Source organism: Pocillopora damicornis, chromosome 2 (assembly GCF_964200805.1).
Source record: "Pocillopora damicornis chromosome 2, jaPocDami1.2, whole genome shotgun sequence".
In the NCBI taxonomy this organism is placed as follows: domain Eukaryota; kingdom Metazoa; phylum Cnidaria; class Anthozoa; order Scleractinia; family Pocilloporidae; genus Pocillopora; species Pocillopora damicornis.
In genome coordinates this window covers 3,863,694-3,884,762 of record NC_142671.1, presented here as the reverse complement: position 1 = coordinate 3,884,762, position 21,069 = coordinate 3,863,694, and the positions used below count along the sequence as shown (strand labels likewise).

Genomic DNA, 21,069 nt, shown 5'->3' with positions numbered 1-21,069 from the left:
GTAAGTCAATCGCCTGCAGACCGTAGGTTAAAAATTTTTCTCGTGTTATTTCGCTGGGTAACCGATAGAAAGTACGGTCTATTTCTTTAACCCTTTGCGTACCAAGTGGCCATATATGGCCACTTAAATACAGACCCCATTCGGGCGGCCTGAAAAGAGCACTTTGAGGGGCTGGAAACTAATACTACATTTCAATGTAAATTACATAAAGTCGTTAATTAGTTTTTTCGAGGATTTCTTCCATCGAGCTTGTTTTTGGGCGAATTTTGAGGCTTTTTGTGATTTGGACGTTTTGAACGGGGAGATTTAAATACCACCCCCCTTGGTATACAAAGGGTTAATAAAATATCTATGGATTTACCGTTTCAATAAATGATACGTGTTTGGCTTATCAAAGAGCTCGAAATATTTCGGTTACTTTTTAAAAGCTAACAACTTATTGCACATAAAATGCACTCCACCAGTCAAATTATAACATTAACAAAATCTGCTTTTCAGTCATTTTCATCGGAAAGAGAACCCTGAAATATCAAGAATCTGGTTCTTCAAATTTTTCATTGAGCAACTCCTCGACTCCTTCGACGACCTCGCTAGCTACACTGGACATCTTCGCCAGCAACTGTGTAGGATTTGAAGATTTGGCAGCAAGTTTCTTCGACGAAGCCTTCCTCGAGGGAGTACCGACTGGTGTAACAAGAGCTTCAAAGTTCTGACCAGTGGCTTTGTCGAAGTAGCTGTCCATTTCCCTCAGTGGTATCGCATTGTGAAGTGTACGCAAGGGATTCAGTGATTCCACTTTCGTCATTTCTTCATAGAAGTCTGCAACTTAACAATGGAGGCCAAGTATTAAGTTTTCAACACCGAATGTTGCATTCTAGCGTTCTGATTGATTCACTCAACTCCTGTTAATAACTCCTATTATATACCAAGACTTGAACTTAACAAAACGAACACTGTGATTGGTTGATTCTTGGTCACGTGCTCCTAATCAAATTGTATCCCGACCTGGATACAATTGCGCAGTTGTTGCCCGCGCGCCGAATACAACAGCACGTTTTCGCCATATGATCGTTTAAGGGCAAGTCTAAATATATAGCAAAGCACTTAATATGTTGGCCCGAGAATCCTGATGTTTCCCGAGACAAAGTCGGGAAAACTCTCGGGAAAACAAAACTAACTGTTTCCCTCGGGACGATACATTAAGTATACAATATTCCGAGTCACCTTATATGGAAATTCATTGTGCCAACTGTTGCGGAGCTGAAAAAAGGCTCCAAATATCCTAACATTCAAGATTTAGAGAAATTTAATAAAACATCTTGAAAAAGACTTTGGTTATAACCAATTCTAACCAACTCATATCCAAAGCGCGCGCATGGAATAATTGTTAAGTAATCTATTAGCATATACCTCAAACTGATTGGGCAAATACTGTAATTTTCATCGCCATTATGGATGTAATTGATATTGCTTTTAGCCGCCAGAAGCTTTCAATTGCAGTCATGATCCAAATACGCCCTTGTCTCCATCGCTGTTTGATCTCGTCACACGCGTTGCGTGACGGGGCCAAACAATGACTGCGAGGGAGACTAAGTAAGCGCTTACTCTTTCCTTTGTTTTGCGCTTCCGTTCTTTGTTTCGTGACTCCGTGAGATTTGTGTTAAGATCACGCCGTTTACTTAGTTACTCCCTGAAAGATTCATTCCACCATGGATAGCTTTTCAACCGAGGGTCGCAAACAAAAATGGGCTCAAAAGCAGATAAAACAAAGATTAATAACAAACTTATCAGTAAATATTTCTAAACGGCCTAGAGTGCACGAAAACGCAAGTGATCAAACTGTGATTGGCTCAAGCTTCTTTATCTTATGAGTTGAAAAGTAGTGCGAGTCTTTTTTTCACCAACAAGCCACAGCAAAATCAGCGCCACGGCAATCACATACTGGTTTCGACACTTGATTGTAAACAAGCTGCTCTAAAAAAAAAAAATGATAGCATAGAGACTTACTTGGTGGCTTTCGGCTGTTTTTCGTGCTTTTTGTAAAAGAATATGGCTTGACAACCAAAGCACTTTGAATGGCATACGAAAGATTTCTGACTGCACGAATGGAGGAGGTTGTAGTTCCTAAAAAAACAAACAACGAATAGTGATTATAAGATTCAAGCACACCCCACTAAACCACTCATAAAATAAAGCTATTCCGTAGAAATAACCAGACCACTAGACCACTGACAAAACATTGAAGCGACTCGGATAGGATATGTATAATACTAAAACCAAAAACAAAGAAAATGGTTTTCACCCACGTATCCCCTGCTCTCAAGACGGTTGTGATTAGCTGATTAGTAATCACATGACCCTGCATAAATTAAAATATAGCCCGAATGAGAGACATTTATTGAAAGCGATCAATGTCTAGGTTTTGCACGTGATCAGAACGTGGCTCAGGCCAGTGGTGTGACATCAAATGAACAAAAAAACTTACACACTATGGATACTTGTTTCCTCAATCTATAAAAGCCCGCAATCCAGTGACGAATGAAAAATTTGCCCGTCTTTGTCTATCTCAAAAATGATTCAAAGGGAGGGAAAGAATCCAGCTTCCTTACCAAGTATAAATTTCCGCGGAGAACCTCCCTTCTTCAACGACGGGGTTGACTGGACAACCTTTAATGGCTGACCGCCCAAGTCGCTCTTTCCCTGGTCTCGCACCATATCAAACGAGACCTTACGTGGCCGAACAGAAGAAGTGTCCGACTTGGCCGATGAAGGCTTTACTCTGCCTGTCAATAAAACACTCGCTGTTAAGCAAAGTACTGGATGTTAGTCTTTGCTGCATATGAAGCTTTAGATTAACTGCTCAATATAAATCGAAATACAGAGAGGTTATTAAAATACTTGAGATATTAATACTGAGATATTAGGTTAAACGAGATTTACATCGAAAGAAAAACTTGGCAATTTTACACAAAAGGCAGATTCAGTGGACATTACAGATTATATACTAACATTTTAAACTTTCTTAATACTTATCCCTGGGATTTCCAGACACTCAAAACACGGTAAATAACTAAATAACAAAACACAACTAAAAAGTAACAAACTTGTGCGACAATTAACTAAAAAGAATCCTTCAATTATCGTTTCGTTATCGTAACTATTTAAGTGTTCTTTCTGCTGTTTTAAGTTTTAAGGTGCAGTTTAAGGCCGCAGAGGTGTTAAAGTGAAAAAGAACAAATTTCAATTGAGTGACGTAAGTAATCAGGGATAACAAATGATTTTGTTTCACCTCGCTCTCTGATTGGTTTAGAACACTAACACCACCTTCTCGACCAATCAGATGCGAGACAATAATCAATCAAAACTTCGTGCTGGAGTCGTTCGCGTTTTCCCGCACTTTCCCACGCTTCTCGCACGCTCTCCCCGCGCTCAGGGGAGTTCGCATGTTTTAGCTTTGCTTTCTTATTGGTTTGTTCTGACCTTTCCCGTTGTTCTAAAAAGCTGTTGAACTTTCTTTAATTCATTACCACTAAATGATGTCTAATAGTTTGTGACAACGGGGAAACACCAATGAGGGACGGAAAAAAAAAACAGAAAAGAAACAAGGTTGTTTAGGGAAGAAGACGATTAGAACGGATAGTTCAAAAGTTAAGCCCCACAAACTGTGGAGTAGGCTCCTTCTAACGAATACTGAACACACTGAAAAATATAACTGAATTCCTGTCTTCCTGATGCTATCTGTGCCACCTTCTTTTTCACCTTCTTCGTCAAGAATCACGTCATCATCGTCTTGACCGCTTCTTTTGCCTTGCTGATCATCATCAGTTGAACCGTATTCATTCTCCTGATCTTCGTCAACGGTATGCAAATCAGTCCTGACTCCTGTTGTCATTACAGTTTTAACGCCAAATGAAATGTTAGGCAGCAGAAACAAGAAACATTCAGGAAAAATTATCATGGTTGCCAAAGTCATCGATTTTCAAAGTTCCCTCACTTTCCCACAATAAATAATGAAAAAAATACCCCTGTACGATAAAATGCAAAGTTCATCCTACAGTAACGGCCGTCTGCCTTCCCTCACAGCTGTCCATTTTACCCGTAGACATATTTCAGCAAACAGAAAAATAGAGCGTTCCTATTTTCAGGTTAACAAAACAATGAAGGGTGAAAGAAAAAACAAAACAAACCAAAAACGAACAAAACAGGACAGAACACAACGGAACAGCGCCAACTTCGTTAAGGGAAACTTAAATGAGTTCAGAGTAATCGTAGAAGCTTCTTTAAGCCTTCAGTTGTATTACATTAAAAGTGAAACTCAAACTCTCCTTCACGTTACACAATTCATTAGAACTTCGCTTTCCATGACTCAAGATAAAATTCACGGACTTTCTCCTGATCGAGTGGAATTTCCCATAATAGGTTCTGACCTGTGGCAACCATGTTTATAAATTTACTGTTAATATAAGATTAAAGTACATATAATGGCAGACTAACCTACAAGCGCAGCGAACCTGCAGGCTTTCATTAGCGTGATGCTTAGCAATTAAAATGCTTAGGAGCCAGGCAAGGCAAGGGGTACTTCATTACGATCAAAATGTTTTTGCAAGCTAAGGAAGGGGTAAATATTTAAGCATTAAGGCAAGGAGAAGAGGCATAAGCTCGAAGATTATTCGTCAGGAACTGAGGTCCGTTGTCATTTAAACTTTACCAGGCACTTGAATTTAGTCTGGCTAAGGCCTTCTGGAAACATGTTCCCCAAAATTTGTAGACATTGAAAATGTCTTGACAGTGCAAGCGATATTGAAACTTAATTTTAGGCAAAAGCATGGCGCAACAACGTATCTATACATAAAAATTTATCAAAAGGAAAAACATGGCAAAATGAAAAAATGAAAACAACCAAAAAAAAAAAACAGAAAACAAAGGCGAGAAAAATTCAGTAACCCCTGTTGTCGAAAGCCCTTATTTGGAAGTTTGTGATCACCTTCAATAAACATCAAAGTTATTTAATAATCTGAGACAAGCTTACGCAGCCACATTTAAAAACAGGTCATGGGTAAATATTAATAATTTAGTACAAAAGTAGTCAAAACAATTATCTTATTCGACCCTTAACAGCGACAAATACGCAATGCCAATAAAAGAGGACATACCAACGTGTTATCAATCGTAAACATGCCTTCCTTTTATCCACATAAGGTTGACCTTTTTACGCATTGACAGTTCCCACGGTTAGACTATCCGAAAAATACTTATCACAGAACATTTGTTTGAGTTTAACTTCCCTTAAAAGCGTTAGCAATTTCCAGCTGGTACCTTTGTCAAGCCAAATTCCGTCCTTAAAGAATAGTAGCTGGATAAGTTTAATTTTTTAAAAGCTGGACAGTCAGAGGGAACGCGAAACCCTTGTGTTCACGTTCATTATTCCTCCCGCCATTTGGACGGTTATTGAGAGAAAAAAGGTCTGAGAGGAACAAGCTAATGTAAACTGCCAAGGAACACTTGTCCCGGAGGTATCTGGAGGTTTCGCCCCATTACTACTTCGCCCTTACCACCTTTGCGAGTTCGCCCCTTGAAGTAATACAAATTCGCCCCCCACCTTAGCCATTTTTTACCCAAATCTTTCAACTTGTTTGCTGTCGACCATTTTCCTTTTCTACCATAATATGTTTCGATCACAATTCCAGTGCGATAACTGTCGGGTTACTCTGTAGCTACGTTTACACTGAGGAGACAGACAAACCTACGATCCGCACGTTTACGGCAAACGACAAACGACACTTACCGAACGGACTTACTGAACTTACTTACCAAACATGTAAAAGATTTACAAATACGTCTTTCGCTTGGTTTTATCGTGCGTTTTCGTGTTTAAGATCAATGGCCATTTCTTTATCGTCTTAACTAACTCATAAACAAACATACCTTCTGTCAACTTTCCAAAACAAAAATCATCTGGTGATCCATCAACCGAATGAGCCTTCGGCCTTCGACTGGCCACAAGTGGTTTGGAATCATCTTCTTCCACGATGCATTTTATCGAACTTGCCTCTTGGTCCTTCGTTTTTCTTCTTAGAGGAGAATCCCTTGTTGGACTTCCAACGGATAACACGTCGCTGTCCGATTTACATCTCCTTTCAATTTCAGTTGGGGCGGGGCTAATTTCTGTTTCACTCAAACTGTTCCTTTGCCTCTTTAACGGTTTCTCTTCACCAGACGAGTCATCAATAGATGTACCCGAAGACACAGTACTATCACCTGTGCTTGGACCCACGGCAGAATCTGAATAGTCTTCCATACCGATTGCAAAACGTGGCCGCTCATTACCAGCGTATACAGTCTCATCGTAAGGTTCAAATTCTTCGCTTTCCAAAGCTTCCTCCACAGCGGAGTTCTGCTCTGCACTTACAGAGCTACCTATGTCATTTGCAGTGTTGTTACCAAAACTTCCAGTTTTTTCCGTCGTCTGGGATTGTCCAGGATAAGTACTTGTGGCTATTCCGTAAGGAGCAGAGGAAGAATTAGGACTGTTAATTGATGTTGTCGTATTAACCACACTATCCTGAACTTGATGGCCATCATCCGCGACACCTCTGCTCGTTGTATATACATTCCCCGTCGTTGAACCACCAGCAGCCGACGAGATTCTCACATCTTCCTCACTTCGTTTCCTTGTAGGCGAGTTCCTTGCTAAAAACTCTGGATCATCCATAGTCTTGGCTCCAGGACTGAAGTGCATCTCCACATGAAATCGGTTTTCAGACAAAGGATCCGCCTTTGGATCCTCATACAACAACAGCACAATCTGAGTCATGTAGTTCAATTCTGGTACCTCTCCTAAGAACGACACAGCTCTCTGCCACTGGTTATCCGGAATATCCTGTCAGAACATATGAAAACTATCATAAAAAACCTTACCTCAGACGGATTTGTTTAGTTGTAAGCGAACTTGCAGGAAAGTATAAAGACAACCTCGATGTATTTAAACTGTAGGAGTAAGTAGTTAGTCGAATAGAGATAGACATTTGCGGAACCAAGAGAATTCAATAATAAAACATTAAGGAAAAGTTACATTTACGAGCTTGAGGGAAATGTCTAGGGGGGTGAAATGTCAAAATGTGGTAATATTTAATCATACTAAAAAAGCTATCCTCAGAAGATGGGTCTGAACTTTTTATTAAAAACATTCAGATAGTCAAGTTTAAAAGGTAAAACGTATAGTAAGCAAAATGTCTGCGAAAAAAACTGTCATGTTGTTTTTACAAACTATCTGTCGTTTATAAAAACAACATGTAGCCTTGAAGGTAACTTACTTCAAAAAGCTTTCCAAATCGAAAAGCATTTAGCACTGTATGCACGTGACTCTCACTTGTAAAATACAGCCTTGTTCGAACATGGCGATGCGGTGTTTCCACACTCTGTGAATAACTACAAAACAAAGAAGACAGCGAATTTTTTCACAATTGTAGCTTCATGACTCATTTACGTAACGTGACTTGACCAACTGACCCCGCGTAAGCCGCACGTGAAACAATACTTTAAGCTACCCGTGATACAATTATTTCCCTAATCAAGCGCCGCGAAGCCCCCTTTTTTTTTGGGGGGGGGGGGGGATGTGTTGGGGAGAGGGATCTGGGAAGTAAATGAGGCAACGCCTGCGAAATTGAGCACTCATTACCTGGGATTAAGGCGGGTGTGTATATCTGACTTGTCTGCGTGCCGGAGATCTCCTCTAATCTTCCTCAAAAGTCTTACACAAACTCTTTGAGCAATGGCTAGCTTCTCTTCCATTGTTATTCCGTATTCCTAAAAAAAGGGGGAAATGTCATTCAAAACTAGTAAAGTCATAACATGAACATCTCAGACATAATCAGGTTTAGATCCTACAATATGAAATTTGTTTAAATTGAAGACCACATAAAAAATGCTACATTCATTAGACTGGGAAGTGGAATTTTGAAGGGGTTCTGGAGAGCTCCTCCAAATACACGCAAATGGTTAAATGCCCGATGGTAAGGAAATGGCAATTCTATAATTGGTATATGTCAACTGATGCGGCACCACTGCGATGAAAATGTATAACTAATAGCTGCTGCCTTTTCGAAGGGTACATTTATTGTTATGAAATAGGTTGTCAAAATAGTATAATGACTGTTTTTAAATAAGGGGGGCCAGGTGTGTCAAAGTACAAGGCCGGAAAGTTGCGGGAGACTGGGAAGTCTAATAGTCGCTTCACTGAACTGAAAAATTTGGGTTCGAGCCCTCTAAGCGGAACAACATGTTGTGTTTTTGAGCGAAAAATTTTATCTCTCAGTGCCTGTCTCCTATTAGAATAGTAAATGTGTGCCAGTGAGCTATCGAGAAGACCAGACGAAAATCTAGGCTTAAAACTGGCTATGAAAGAGAGTCTGCTCGTTTATTTTTCTCACCTGCGGAATAACAATGTCTGCAAAAGCCTTGGCACACTTGTATAAATCCATAGCGTTTTTCAAACACAGGTTACTACATTCAACAAAAATTAACTACATCAGTATCTTCGACTGCAAAACAGATCGTTACAATTTTATCTACGTTAAGTTAGCCTCCAACTGAGAACAGCCTACTGAAAAATACATAACTATCTAGCACATAAATCTGCTCATCAAATAAAAAAAACCTGTACCACGACTTCACATTTTATTTACACTGACGGTAGCATTTCATAATCACATATGAAACGAATGGATGAGTAACTCAGAAGCTATCGTCATCCTCTCTGCAAATCAGATGCAAAATTAAAAATAATCACAACCTGCTCAGTCATATTTCCCGCGCTTGACGCAAGTAACATGTTTTTTTTCTCTACCCGCTTTTGACACTTCTAGTCTGTTTTACCGATGTAGTTACTTAAGATTTTCTTTTAAAACAGAGGTCGAACATTAATAACACTTTTACTACCATCGTTCATATAGACTAGAGCCTCAGTGATGAACAAATCATTTATTAAACAAAACCATTAACGGGCCATTATCCCAATCGCTTTTACGAACCTGTTATGCTGCACGTCGTACTTGATACAGTCGTAGATGTCTGGAATAAGACTGATGTCGAACTGGCCATTTTTCAACTTAAAATCCTGAACAACGTTAAATGAATAAGACATTTTTATTCAAAGGGAGTACGTTTCTAAAGAAACTGTGGTGCTGCGTCGGTGGGAGAGTATAACAGGGGAATTTAGTATTATCAACTTAGTTGATAACGTAAATTGGCCACCGCAAATAGTTTCGAAGCTAACGTTTGGAGCGTTAGCCCTTTGTCAGACCCCCTTCTGACGAAGGGCCAACGCTCGAAACGTCAGGTTGGAAACTCTTTACTGTGGCAAATTTACGTTATCAATTCAGTTGGTAATACTAAATTACACTTTCATAAGTTCAGATAGATTAACGATTGAGAGACTCTGAAAACGGACTCACACCCTACATGTGCATCTGACCTTTTCTAACTTCGTCCACCTGTGCATCATCAGCTCCAATGTTTCGTCATGATAAAGGAAAGGATCTGCAACACAAAGATCACCAAAGGAGAAAATTAATTAAAGCCTAGAAATAAGCTTTCACAGAAACGCCTTGTAGACACTCAGCAACCAAACTTGTGTTAAATTAGAGAAGTCAATAACTTTTGACCCTTATGTAGCTATTCTCACCTCTTGGATCATAAATTTTCTGGGATATCAGCTCCTTTAATTGTCCAGTAAGATTCGCTACCAAGTTGTGCAGCTTTTCACACATTTTGTATGGATTTTTCACAAATTTCATGGCATTTATCACAGAAGGAGACTTGTTTGGTGCAAGCTGCAATCAGACAAGAAAGCAGAGAACGCACGTTTTGACAAAATTAAAAGAAGGATCACTTGATCGCATCATCACTTAAAAGCGCTTTTTGATTAAGAGACGTAAAACCAGAACCAACGTAATTGCAACAGCCAATCAGATGAAAGGAATATACCCTTGAGGACCAATGAGAACTTTAAGTAAAGCGCGGGAAAACGCAGGCGACCAAGTCGTGATTGGTTCTAGTTACGCATCTGATTGCTAGCGAGAGAGGCGCAAGTTTTCGGAGCCAATCACAAAGCGAAGTAAAGCAAGAACAAAACAATTACATGTTACCTTCGATACCCAACTGAAAATTGCACTATCTAGAATTAAATTCCGACAAACCCTAGCAAAATCCTCTTCTTTGAAATCATCATTGGAATGAAGCATTTCATGAAGCCTGTGTTTTACTCTGTAGATAGAAAATTCCAATAATATTACTTTAAGAAAACATGTCAATAAATGAAAACAAGAAAATGGGTTTTAAAAAAGGAAGAAATACAGTGAACATTGTAATTATTAAGTACATGTGAGTGTAATTTCACCATCATCCTCTCCATAATTTTTACATAAATGGTCACCTACTGAACATTAAAGAGACTTTCACTAAATTGACCACAAGCGTTGGGCCTTGAATATTCCAAAACTTAATTAACAAATACACTCTCATAGAAAGCTTAGATATGTTAAACAAATATATCTCACACACAAATACTGCTCGAGAATTGGAAAATCAAACTTGAACTTACTTTCCTAGTATCTTGGTAGCAGCATCAGAGGTGTCAAGCATTTCCGTGGTGTTCTTATCACTACGTACCAGATGTACAAGAACTGGTGTCAGCTCACCTTCAAGTGCAAGAAAACCCTACAGACCAACAGAGTACAAGCTTGTTTAGAACTAACACAGTATTAACTGTTTGACCACAAAAAAGGGACTGGCATCTAATGTCTCCTTACAATATCACCTCCGAATCAGACATTAAAGTTTCATCAATAAAGGAAATGATCACCAGCTAAAGAAGCTCTTGATTGTTAAACAAATTCTCCTTGTCAACACCTCAGGAAATGTATAGAGAACAGTAAAGAAAATATGAAAACTGATGTTATGGTGTAAAGGGTTAACTATCACTATTTTTTTACAGGTTTACAGTATTTTTCTGGGTACTTCCCTCTTTACATCTTTACAAGACATTACTCACAGTTGAATTTGCTTCTTTCCATTTTTTTTTCAAGTTCAGTGAAGGAGCATGATGATGACTTCAGTCTTTTTCATACATGTAGTACCTCATGAGACCTCTCTTTGTGACAAAGTATTTAATAAGTTTATAAATAGAAGCACATGTACGTAGCTGTTTGTTTGAGCTGGATACCTTTGCAAATGCTGCAGCTGTCATTTGAACTCGTCCCTCATCAGATGCATAAATCTTCAAGTCATGTCTGTAGGTGCTATGAAGTCGCAGTAAACCAATGCCAGACATTGCAGAGTATCTCCCTTGACCTCCAGGGTACATGCTCCTAAATTTTAAGATATTTGCATAGGCTAAATGTAAACAGAATCATGAAGAGGAAAAAACACTCAGAGAGGTAGAACAACATTACATCAGAATTCACCAGCAGTTTTAAGAACTCTTCCATTTTCTAATCAGAGATAGAAAATGAAAAAAGACTACACGTGAAGTGTTTTAATGTGAAGCCACTGTGTTTAAAAATAGCCCCTCTCCCTTCTCCAGACAGGAGAGAGGCAATACCAAAATAAAGCATCTTGTCCAAGAAATGACACATTGCAACTATCCAGAGATTGAACCTGGGCATTTCAAACTAGAGTCTTCATGCAATTAACTGGAAAATTTTCATCACTTGCTATTTCATATATATGTACCTGAAAGCCCGTCCTAACTGTAAGGCCTGCTCCTTTCCCATTGTGGTCAGTTCTCCACCCCACTTGACTATCAGCAGCAGTGCATGTTCAGAGTCAACTGGTACCTTTAGTTTTTCATCCTTTGTTTCTTCATTTTCCTGTGATTCTTCACTTGATTGCCCTGTGCCTTCTTTACTGTCTTTTGTTTTTGCTTCCTTCCCTACTTTTTGTTTTCCACTCTTCTCATCAGAACCAGAATCTGTTAGTCGACTCTCACTGCTTTCACTTTCACTCCCATCTCGAGGTTTGCCAAGGTACTTGAATTGAACCTTCCTGTTAATTCCAGAGAAATAACCATACCTAAAGAAGATTGATGAGAGAAAAGCAAAATAATAATATCATCAGAGATGATACCATCAGCAGCATACATACAACCAACAAATAAAAGTTTGTACCCCTACAAAACATCTTCCTCACGGCGCAGTCTTGGTTAATATGCACTATTGGCTCGCTTTTTACATGTTTGCATTTGCATGTCTTGTTCTTCAACTCAAAATTAGTAACCGCTCCATATAACATAACTAGGAACCAGCCAAAATATTGTGTACAATGGTTGAAATTGTTCATTTTGACTTATAAATTCTTTTAACATTCCACCCAGCAAAAATGAAGTAAAAAAATAACTTCTTAGAGAAAATTGAGTTACAAAAAGACTAACACAGCAAGGAATACATTCCCAAAAACAATTCAGGGCAAGAAATCCTGCAAAACCCAATTTGTGCCTAATAAATCAGAACAATATCTTGAGGACTCCCTTGACTTCACCCCAAAAACTTTTCAACAACATAAAAGTACCAGCAAAACCTTACATATTTTGTGCAAGATTTGTGATAAATGACATGGAAACACATGTGAATCTTCAAGAATAACTTACATTTCCAACACACTTTTGAGTTGATGGAGCTTGTTACGCCTCTCAAAGATTGGAATCCCCTCCTTAATGTTGGCCAGCAAATCTCTGGCGATATTCAACACCTCTTGTAACTGGGTCGGCCTCTTCAACTTGAGCTTGTGTTCATCAAAACCGAGATACTTCTTGAAAAGTTCAATAAATCTGGTATAGAAAAAAACACTCAGTTTCATTTCATGAAACTTAACCCTTTAAGCCCTGATATCAACAAGTATATTCTCCTCACTGTTCTCCATAAATTTCTTATTTTAGTGATTGAGAGAATTTGTTCAAACATAAAGACATTTCAACTTTGGTGATCATTTCATTCATTCTCATGATCTGTACATTTAATCAGGCAGTGATGTTGTTAGGAGAAATTAGATGCTAGTCACTATTGGGGCTTAAAGGCTTGATTGTCTCATTCACAGGCATATACATTATACATGTACAAACAACATAGTAAGTCATACAAGTTGCAGTTTCAAACAGATTTCAAACTACATTTGAATTTTAATTTCCTTTTCCCTTCTTAAAGTTATGCACCTTCCAGCTATGGAATGACAGAGACAATAATTCAAACATGTTAAACATATTTTTGACCTGCAATTCATGTCAAACTACAATACACAAGTAACAAGTCATGCCCCACAAAAAGTCCCCATAAATATGATTCAAATAAACTATCTTCGGGAAGCTGTATGGATTGAGGTACAATGAACATCACTTACTGGAATTCCATGCACCATTCAATATCATTACAATATCATTACAATATCATTACAATATCATTACAATATCATTACAATATCATTACAATATCATTACAATATCATTACAATATCAAGCACACAAGAGATGACATAAAAGAAAAATATCAATAGGCCATTTTACAGTTGTGTACTTAGTTGCCAAGCCTTTGATTTGGAGTGAGGCTGAAGGTCACCTTGTTGTGTTAGAGACCAGAATCTAGTTAGCATGATAACAAATTAATTTACATTTCAAAAGCAGCAAGGTTTGTATCATAACAAGGTCGCCCTTAGCCTCACTCCTGTTCAAAGGCTTGGCAACCAAGCACACAACTGTAAAATGGACTATTGAGGGATTATTAGTAGATCCAACACCAAATTCTCCAAACTAACAAGCTGAAGATAAAAATTGTGCAGCATACAGTTAAGAGAATTATTGAAAGAGATCTTGGAAGTGAATGGGTAAATACTGTTTTTTGTCTCACCTTGGATGCCTGACTTCCATCTTCATTTTCTGCTTTGGAGTTCGGTCACCATGCCTGATAATGCCAATAACACACCTTAGCTCTAACATGGTACCCTCCAGGGCTTCAACAGTGGGTGTCTCTTCTGGTAAATCAAGATTGTACGGTGTGTATAATTGAGGTGCTAGTTTATGTACAATAAGGCTCATTAAGACCTGTGCTGCATCATCATAGTACTTCTTGGATGTTTTTACAAAACTGAAGCCATTGACATCACAAACGTAGGATTTGCCATGAGTGCGCAGTAAATCACACCCACAAACTGTTTGCTAAGTGGAAAAAGAATTCAAGATTGTTCGGTATGCTATAATATATAGAGAATAATACATGGGTGCACGTAGATATGGAATTTCTCTTTGAGTGTTATACTCAATAGCTCATGATTAAGCACAGCAAACATGCGAGATGCCAGTTGAACACCAGAAGAGAAATTCCATATCTACAAGCAACCATGTATTATTTTGTTTATTATATAAAAACAATAGCCCTTGACTGATGAGAAAAGTTGACTTTATTAACATATGAAAATAAAAGGATCAACAATCCTCCCTCAGGAAAGTTTGAACATCACTGTCTGATTTACCAGCCATAATACAAGAAAATTCTGACAAACAACGATGAATTGAGAATGGTGAAGGCTTTGCTGTTCATTCATCAACCTGACTGAGTGGCATGAAAGGCTGATTGGCGATATCAAACACATGTGAAAAAATATGCTTTTTTGTCATGCGTGTTGTTACGGCTTTTCTCTAAGCTTGAAATCCTCATATACTGGTAACACCACAGTTTATAAGATAGAACAGTCCAAGTACTTTATACCAACATCACTACCATGGGGGTAAGTGTTCAGCGCTAGGACCCAAAAAGCTCCATCACTGCTGCAGCTAGTGTCTATAGACTGAAGAAGCTAGAAGTGTCATTTCATCTCCCAAGGAGTGTGTAGGTCTACAGCAATCCTAATCCCCCAGCATTTCATTAGTCTCCTCTCTCCTCCCAAGAACATAAACCTTAATCTCCAGGGAAGAAATAAGCATGGCAAGAGTAAATGCCTGACCTAAGAATACAGTGACCATGACCAGGAATCTGTCCAGGACTTTTCAATCTGGAGCTTGTCCTTAGTGTGAAGTTGGTAAATCAAGGCACAATCATGGTAAACAATGCAAGCAGTGGTAAGGTAAAAGCAAGAAGGCTTGGGTCAGCTCAATAAAAAAAAAGGACAGGTTGTGCACTCCCTCTCTTTTGGCACTGCTATTACCATTGAGCTGTTTTCTGTTGCACTTTTTTTTACCATCAACAAAATCTGTGTCCTATCCTGATAACTTGTACCAATTTATAAGCAACGCATCCCAATACCTTGAACAGGTTGCAGACTTTATTTGCCAGTTCTTTCTCATACTGGTTTAGGATGACAGGATAACGTATCTCCTTTCCTTGACTATCTCTTTCAACTTTTCCATCGAGTGAAGGAGACTTCCGTGCCTCAGCATGAGCATACTCTGGGCCCACTGTGTACACCTTGATTTATTGATCCACAAAAGAAAAACATGTCTCTTACTACATTTTACAAAAAAAAATTTAATATATTCTTAACCTAAAAGAAGTTTTTCTAAGTTTTTGAGGATGGCAATGAATTACAATTAGTCTCATAGTACAGAAAAATAAACTTTGAACCAAGGAAAAAAAACCAGAACTATAACCTACATGTTATGTCTGCAAGTTTCTAATGAATTGAACTTATGTCCATACACTTCTCCAGTGTCCTCCTTTTCAGGAAGTAAACAGTGAAATTTTATGCCTATAGTACCTGTTACATTTGCATTACCACAGACCTAACATCCCTTAGAATTCTCAAAACTAAAAAATTCAACAAGTGAAAGGATTGATTGATTGGTTTGTCGTGCCTAAAATAAGGGAGAACCCTACATCTCTAAAGGTCTCATTTCAAAACAGAAAGAATTACAGACAGTAAAAAACTGTTATGTCTTGCCTACCTTCACATCTGTTCCATCAGTGACCACAAAGTCCTCATAAATGTAAGACCCTTCCTTGCGCACAGAACTCTCACCTGAGTACACACTGCTTCTATTTCCCACCTTTCGGAACAATCTTTGACTGCCACCTCCAGCTGATGAGGGGTAATATATGTACACATTGTGGTCTTCTGCATTTACTGGTTTTTCAACAAAGGGTTTTTGGAATACAACATCACCAATCTGTACAGAATCATCCGTCTCAACAAAATTAGTGTTTATGGGATCTCCATCATCATCTCGTAGCAAAATAGCATGTCTTGGTGTTTCAATCCCTGCACTCTCCAAAAGACTGTACATTGTTGGTCTGCAAAGAAAAATAGGCACAGTTTTTACCAAAACTCTTTCCTCTGACTTGTATCTAATAAGCTGTGTTTTATATTAATAGCCTTACAAAATTGTGGTAATACAAACTACAATACACAAATTGTGGTAATGTAATGACAAAAACAAGGACAAAGTTGAGTGTGATATAGAAATTGGTTTGAGCCTGGGAGGAATATTTGAACATCTAGTCCGATGGTCCAGGTGAGAGTTGTCCTGAGAAAGAATGTTGTCGGTAGTGACAACTGACATTTTGACAACTGGGTGGAGGTCATCACCAGTGTTGTCACTCATCACCCCCACTCTGGTAACAAATTCTGCTTAGGTTGCCAAAATGTCAGTCACCATCACAGATACAGTGCCTCCCAGGACTACCCTCACCTGATTGATCACATGTACATCACACATACCTGTCCATCAGGGCATATTGCATTTCCAAATCATTTAGACTGAATGGTTTTCTCAGCTGGGCATACTCAATTGCTTTCTCAAGTGGAAAGCCTTTGGAGTAAAATGAAATCAAACAGTCACAAATGGGCCATTCCTCCACTGGAACATTCAGGATAGTGTCATCAGGAAACACAGATATGTCCACACAGTCAAATGCTGACATTCGATTTAAGATCTCTTGCATAGGTTGGGAGTTGGTCTAAAGGAAGTGGGTAAATGAATGATTTAATACAAATTTTAGGGCAAATTTTCAATCAAGCGTTTCAGCTGCACCTCGCTTAAGGCATTGACACTGTCGAAAGCCCAAGGCACATCACTAAACAAATATTTATTTAAAAGAGATATATTTGCCGGTTATACATGTATATACCTTTTTGCTCATTGCACAGACCCCAACTCTAATCTTAGGAATTGCATCTTCTTCATCGTCTTCATCGTCATCTTCACCATCATATCTAATAAATGGTCTTGGATAGTCAGCCATTTCCTCTGCACAAAAGGCTGTGTACGAAACTGCAGACGTCACACCACCGATAGTAGTAACTAACAAAATGTTAACGTCTTGTCACCTTCCGCCAGACATCTTCTGACATTTCTGCAAGGGGAAGTTTGAACAACGTAAACGTTTAGACTTATGATTGAGAGTGGAGAAAGATTTTAAAACTGACGAAAAAAGAAGATATCGACGAATTTCAGCATGAGGATGAAAAATTTTTCTACATCCAGATGAGGACCGATTAAAAACTCGATGCTGCTGTTCACATTAACGGAGTGAATTACGATGAATGATGTCACCCTTCCTTCAGGAAAACAGCCTTAGAAAGTCGAATTCTAATAAAATCCGTTCGCTACCATTAACTTCAAACTTACTCATTGTGACAAGTTACGAGAAAGTGTAGCAACTTAATTACGAGAAAGTGTCGCAACTTAATTATCAATACTTCGCCATTTGCAGGCGAAGCGACCGCATTCCTTGAAAAGTGCGGTCAGCAGTAAATGGGAAGAGATAAATATGTCATGTACGATGACACTTATGTATTCAACCCGTCAGTGCCATAACTGAAGTTTGGACCACTGTGTGGGCAGCTTTCGTGTAAACGTATACTGCTCCACAAGGATAGACGGAAACATTTCTTAAAAGGCTCTAAATATATCAAACACAAGACATTTGTTACTCAAAATTATTCCTCTAGCCTTGTTAATTTTTTTCGGCCTTCAAAACTGACCATCACGGTAAGCTCAAACTTTCACTAGCGACTAAATACAGGAATGGCTCCGACCTGTAATTGGATGATAAAAATAGTAAAAGTTAATAAGTTATATCTTAGCTCTTTGCTCGTTAGTATTCTGAACCACGTGTCTCGAAGCGGAACAATGAAATATCAATGCGAGTGAAAACATCGATGTTTCAAACAAGAAATGGTTACTTACGTAGCGAAGGGAAGGCAACCTTTCTTGTTCAGCGAGGTCGTTCAGCGATATTCCGGCGATGAAAAAGTCATCGGCTGACAAGCTTCGCTGACAAAACTCGTGTAGTCAGTTTATGGGCTCCTGGCGGAAGACCAGAGACTGGAACCATTCCTGTATTTCATCGCTGACAGGAATAGCTCCGCCTCAAACGTTTATCAGTTTTTTATCAATAATTTCTTAACATCTTTAAAAAAATTTTAAGAATTTAAAACTAAACTAGTGCACAGCGCTGTGCGAACGGTAGTTGTAAAACTTCTTTATTCTCTGACGCGTTTCGTCCAGCTGCCGTAAATTTCTTCGGGGAGTTTTACAAGTTAACACTAAACGCCTATATTTATTATTGTTAGCGGCTATTGCAGGAGCCAATGAGCATAAGGGCTTGGCTGGACCTACGAGCAGGAATAGGCAAAGTTGTGAAAATTTGAAAATTTATTTTGAAATTTTTTTAAGCAAGGTGAGAAATATTTTTTGGGAGCCACAGTTTTAACTGAAAATTTTCAAATTTGAAAAATTGAAGAGGTTTTTTACAGATAATGCCTGGAAAGCATTTGGCAAATGAGGTTAGGATGGCTCGTGTACTTTACAGAAAATGTGGTTTATGTTCTACTCATTCTTTCTTAAATTTAAATGGTATAAATACCTTGTTTAAAAGAGAAGTGTGATACAATAGCAAACGAGATATACTCGTTCCAATTCAGCGTCATGTGATGAACAGCCTTCATTAATTTTAGAACAAGTTTTATAAAACCATTTTACTCTTTCTTATTATAGCCGAAAACTGTTCGAAGATTGGTTGTGCCATCACCGCAAACAGTCAAGATACTTGACATGATTCAGTGCAAGAGTCACTACCACCGGTTTGACTGGTAAGACATTTTTTTGCTTGTTTGATTCGTTTTTTTCCTTTTTTTAGGTCTAGTGGAGTTGTTAGAAATTACCAAGCAAAATTAATCCGCGACTTTCTTCCTTTAGGTGTTGTGCAAAAACGGATGAAGAGCCCGATGAATGGATTTGTCCTTCATGTGAACAATTACCTAGAAAATAAGTTTTCCACGAAAAAGCTCCCTGGAATGCGGCCGAGCCATATTTCTCCAACAGAACACTCTGTAAATTAAAACCTCGGTCGCAGCGTCACGAAACATTGCGTGATTTTGCAAACATGACATGCAGTTTGGCCCTATAGTAGTAGAAGAGAGCTTCATTTGCAAGCACTGTAGACTTCAACATAAGAAGAACCTAATAAATCGCTCTTTCAATTTTTATCTCAGTGTATAAATCATTTAGCCAGAACGAAAAAAGATTAATATACGCATGAGTTGGAGCTATTCCTGTCCGCGGTGAATACTGGGAATGGCTCCAGTCTCTGGTCGTTCGCCTGTACAGACTAAGTGAGTTTTGTCAGCAAAGCTTGATAGCGAATGACTTTTTCATCGCCGGAGTATCGCTGAACGACTTTGCTGAAAAAGATAGACTCTGCCTTCTCTTTGTTATGGAAGTAGCCATTTCTTGTTTGACACATCGGTGTTTTCACATTGATATTTCATTGTTCCGCTTCGAGACACGCTGTTAACAATACTCACGAGCAAGGAGTTAAGATATAAATTGATACTTGGGAATACTGATTACACTGTCAAAAATTCCTGCGAATTTGCGGATTTCATAAGAGACAAAACTCTTAACACTTGTGAAGAATTAGTATCTTTCGACGTTGTTTCGCTCTTCACCAAAATCCCAGTTGATCTTGCCGTTAAGGTTGCGGAGGAAAGACTCAGAGAAGATGCTTCCCTGGGACAAAGAACTTCTTTGCCTGTGGAGGATATTATTCATCTGCTGTCTTTTTGTCTCAAAACCACGCAATTTACATATAACGGCACCTACTATCCACAAGTTTTTGGTACAGCGATGGGTTCGCCCATTTCTGCTGTCATTGCTAACATGGTAATGGAAGACGTGGAACAAAGGGCCTTAGCCACTTTACCGGTTAAACCCTTTTTCTGGAAACGATACGTCGATGATGTTATTTCTGCGGTATCCGGAAATGAAGCGGAGCGCCTCTTATCGCATTTGAATTCAGTAGAGCCGTCGATCCAATTCACCCTTGAGCGCGAAAAGGATAGACGTTTGCCCTCTCTTGATTTAAATGTGTCCAGAGGGATTCAGGGTAATTTAGAGACAAGTGTCTACCGTAAACCTACCCACACCGACAAATACCTCGCTTTCGATTCTCACCACCCTATTTGCCATAAAAAGTCTGTAGCCAAAAATTTACTTAGGAGGGCTGACTGTCTACCATCTTCACTCGATTCGAAGGCTGAGGAGAGGAAATATGTTTCCAATGTCCTAAAGGCAAATGGCTATACAAAAACTTTTCTCCGTAACTGCCAAAAACCAGTTACAAATAGTAACGCTCTTGATGAAAGGGAACCAGCGACTGGTTTTGCTGTTATTCCTTACATACAGGGTGTTACGGAACCCATCAAGAGAATTTTGAATAGCCACAACGTTAAAGTTGCTCAAAAACCTTTTCAGACCTTGGGGCATATTTTCGCCAAACCTAAGGATCCTGTCACGAAAGAACAAAGAACCGACGCCATTTATTCTATTCCTTGCAATGACTGTGACAACGAATACATCGGACAGACCAAACGTCAGTTTGGTACACGGTTAAAAGAGCACCAAAAAGCGGTTTTTCTTTGCAAAAAGGAAAATTCAGCTTTATCGGAGCATACATGCCTAACCAGCCATACAATTGGGTGGGATAATTCTAAAATTATCACCACTAATCGGCGTTACCACCAGCGCCTTTGTTTGGCGGCTTGGCATATTAACTCCGACCACGCCCCTTTAAATCGTGACGATGGAGG

At 38.9% G+C, this 21,069-nt stretch overlaps 2 protein-coding genes across 3 annotated transcripts; one reads left to right on the top strand and one right to left on the bottom strand.

Moving 5' to 3' along the window:
* Positions 1 to 331: 331 nt before the first annotated feature.
* LOC113672539 (inositol hexakisphosphate and diphosphoinositol-pentakisphosphate kinase 2) lies at positions 332 to 17,719 on the bottom strand. 2 transcript variants are annotated; one of them, XM_089197091.1, is made up of 22 exons: positions 17,606 to 17,719; positions 17,106 to 17,330; positions 16,696 to 16,934; positions 15,923 to 16,268; positions 15,285 to 15,446; positions 13,893 to 14,200; positions 12,644 to 12,823; positions 11,731 to 12,069; positions 11,222 to 11,366; positions 10,601 to 10,716; positions 10,197 to 10,263; positions 9,683 to 9,830; positions 9,473 to 9,537; positions 9,030 to 9,115; positions 8,430 to 8,502; positions 7,679 to 7,806; positions 7,314 to 7,428; positions 5,926 to 6,880; positions 3,760 to 3,882; positions 2,610 to 2,783; positions 2,008 to 2,124; positions 332 to 825 (listed from the first exon to the last, which is right to left on the bottom strand). In XM_089197091.1, exons 2-22 carry the CDS (start codon positions 17,217 to 17,219, stop codon positions 530 to 532), a joined length of 4,296 nt encoding a protein of 1,431 aa, XP_089053217.1. In that variant the 5' UTR covers positions 17,220 to 17,330; positions 17,606 to 17,719; the 3' UTR covers positions 332 to 529. The 2 variants fall into 2 exon arrangements, with proteins under 2 accessions (XP_089053217.1, XP_089053218.1); XM_089197092.1 differs by lacking the exon at positions 3,760 to 3,882.
* Positions 17,720 to 17,731: 12 nt separating this feature from the next.
* On the top strand, positions 17,732 to 19,380 carry LOC149049582 (uncharacterized). Its single transcript, XM_089198031.1, has 4 exons — positions 17,732 to 17,770; positions 17,822 to 17,968; positions 18,977 to 19,071; positions 19,178 to 19,380. The coding sequence occupies exons 1-4, from the start codon at positions 17,732 to 17,734 to the stop codon at positions 19,248 to 19,250; spliced, it is 354 nt and encodes a 117-aa protein (XP_089054157.1). The 3' UTR covers positions 19,251 to 19,380.
* The last annotated feature ends 1,689 nt before the right edge of the window (positions 19,381 to 21,069 follow it).

Excerpts from the sequence above, each read along its gene's own strand:
- LOC113672539 (XM_089197091.1), bottom strand. The coding sequence starts at position 17,219 with ATGGCTGACTATCCAAGACCATTTATTAGATATGATGGTGAAGATGAC. Across the intron at positions 10,717-11,221 it reads CAGCTGCAGCATTTGCAAAG|GGTTTTCTTGCACTTGAAGG; the intron begins GTATCCAGCTCA and ends GTTGGTCTGTAG. Across the intron at positions 2,784-3,759 it reads CGTGATTCTTGACGAAGAAG|GCAGAGTAAAGCCTTCATCG; the intron begins GTGAAAAAGAAG and ends TTTTATTGACAG.
- LOC149049582 (XM_089198031.1), top strand. The coding sequence starts at position 17,732 with ATGGGAAGAGATAAATATGTCATGTACGATGACACTTAT. Across the intron at positions 17,771-17,821 it reads TCATGTACGATGACACTTAT|CTTTCGTGTAAACGTATACT; the intron begins GTATTCAACCCG and ends CTGTGTGGGCAG. Across the intron at positions 17,969-18,976 it reads CTTCAAAACTGACCATCACG|CCGAAAACTGTTCGAAGATT; the intron begins GTAAGCTCAAAC and ends TTCTTATTATAG.